The sequence below is a fragment of the Rhagoletis zephyria genome, unplaced genomic scaffold (genome assembly GCF_001687245.7).
Source record: "Rhagoletis zephyria isolate East Lansing unplaced genomic scaffold, Rhagoletis_zephyria_1.1 Rzeph_scaffold_57034, whole genome shotgun sequence".
NCBI lineage: Eukaryota > Metazoa > Arthropoda > Insecta > Diptera > Tephritidae > Rhagoletis > Rhagoletis zephyria.
Window position 1 is genome coordinate 1 of NW_016214086.1, and position 1,746 is coordinate 1,746.

Sequence of the window (1,746 nt, forward strand, 5' to 3'; positions counted from 1 at the left end):
TGCACACAAACGAGAACAACAATATAACCAAATTTACACCAACACATCAACAGCAACAACAACTGCATTCTCAGCAACAATCGCATCACCAAGCAGCTGAAAGTTTGCCGCCATTAAGTTTGGTGCCACTGCGTGAGAATAAGGATAATGGCAGTGGTGGTGGTGGCAGCGGCGGCGGCGGTGGTGGTGGTGGTGGTAAGGATCTGCCGACACCCACATCTACGCCCACTACAAGTCGCAAAAGTCGACGGCGTTCAAATCTCTTCATACCCTCCTCCTCGAAGAAGGGCGAGAAAGATTTGAAGAATGGCGAATTGGGTAGCGGACGATCCATACCAATCAAACAGGGTTACCTGTACAAACGCTCCAGCAAATCGCTGAACAAGGAGTGGAAAAAGAAATATGTAACGCTCTGCGACGACGGTCGGCTCACATATCACCCGTCGCTACACGATTATATGGACGATGTGCATGGCAAGGAAATACCACTGCAATATGTAACTGTAAAGGTGCCGGGTCAAAAACCGCGCGGCTCTAAATCGATCATCACCAATAGCGCGCTTACAACATCAATGCATGCGAATGGTCGTAGTCATGGGCAAAATGGACTAAGCGAAGGCATTGGTTGTCTATCGATTGTCAAGGATAACAAGGAGAAGAAGCTAACGGAAAAAGTACTGCTCACAGCCTTCGATACGCTACGCGAGCCAGTCAAATCGAACTCTTCGCAGCAGACCAGTGGCGATGAGGGCATCGCCATGTCCAACTCCAATTCACAGACATTTATCGCTGGCAGTGATAGCCAGCAACATTTGCAGCAGCAACAACGTGAATTACTCGCCGTGAATGCGGCCAACAAATTAGAATCTCAGACACCAAATGTCAAGAAACGTCATCGTCGCATGAAGAGCAGCAGTGTGAAATCGAATGAAGTAGACGATTCAGATATTTATGAATTTTTCATTGTATCTTTGGATTCGAAACAGTGGCATTTTGAGGCAGCAAGCTCTGAGGATCGTGACGACTGGGTAGCTGCTATCGAGCAGGAGATCTTCAAGAGTCTGCAGGGAATTGAAAGTACGAAAACTAAACCGGCGACCACAAGCGAGCTGGCCTCAATGGTGGCGATACGTACGCGCGTGCCAGGCAATGGCTATTGTGTCGACTGCGATGCGCCGAGTAAGTAGATTCCTAAAGAACGGTATTTGGTTAGAAGTGTTCGAAATGTTCGCTTACACTTAACTTTATATTATTGCAGATCCTGAATGGGCTAGTCTAAATCTGGGTGTGCTAATGTGCATCGAATGTTCTGGCATTCATCGCAACTTGGGTTCACACATTTCCAAAGTGCGTTCGCTGGGCTTAGACGATTGGCCGTAAGTGTTTTTTTTTTTTGTCTAACTAGTCAAAGTGTGAGTGACTTATGTATATGCCTATTTGTTCGGTTTGCAGTGCCGGTCACCTTAGTGTAATGCTAGCTATAGGCAATAGTCTAGCCAATTCAGTGTGGGAAGCAAACACACGCCAACGCAGCAAACCAAAGCATAATTCTACACGCGAAGAAAAGGAAGCGTGGATACGCAGCAAATATGAGGCTAAAGAGTTTCTAGCACAGTGCAATGCGAATACAAATACGACGCCGGGACAGCAATTAATTGAGGCCGTGATCAGGTAAGTTAAAGAGAGAAAAAAATATATATTTGTCAATGTTATTGTGGCTTTTTAACATTTTTATTTTTAATATTT

The 1,746-nt window shown here is 45.6% G+C and overlaps 1 protein-coding gene across 1 annotated transcript; it reads left to right on the forward strand.

The window, feature by feature from the left end:
* Positions 1-5: 5 nt before the first annotated feature.
* On the forward strand, positions 6-1,684 carry LOC108356312 (centaurin-gamma-1A-like; the record flags this gene model as incomplete). The annotated part of the gene is made up of 3 exons (XM_017607430.1): positions 6-1,179; positions 1,259-1,376; positions 1,453-1,684. Coding segments are annotated over 3 exons (1,515 nt in total), but the record flags the coding sequence as incomplete, so codon positions are not given.
* Positions 1,685-1,746: the final 62 nt, after the last annotated feature.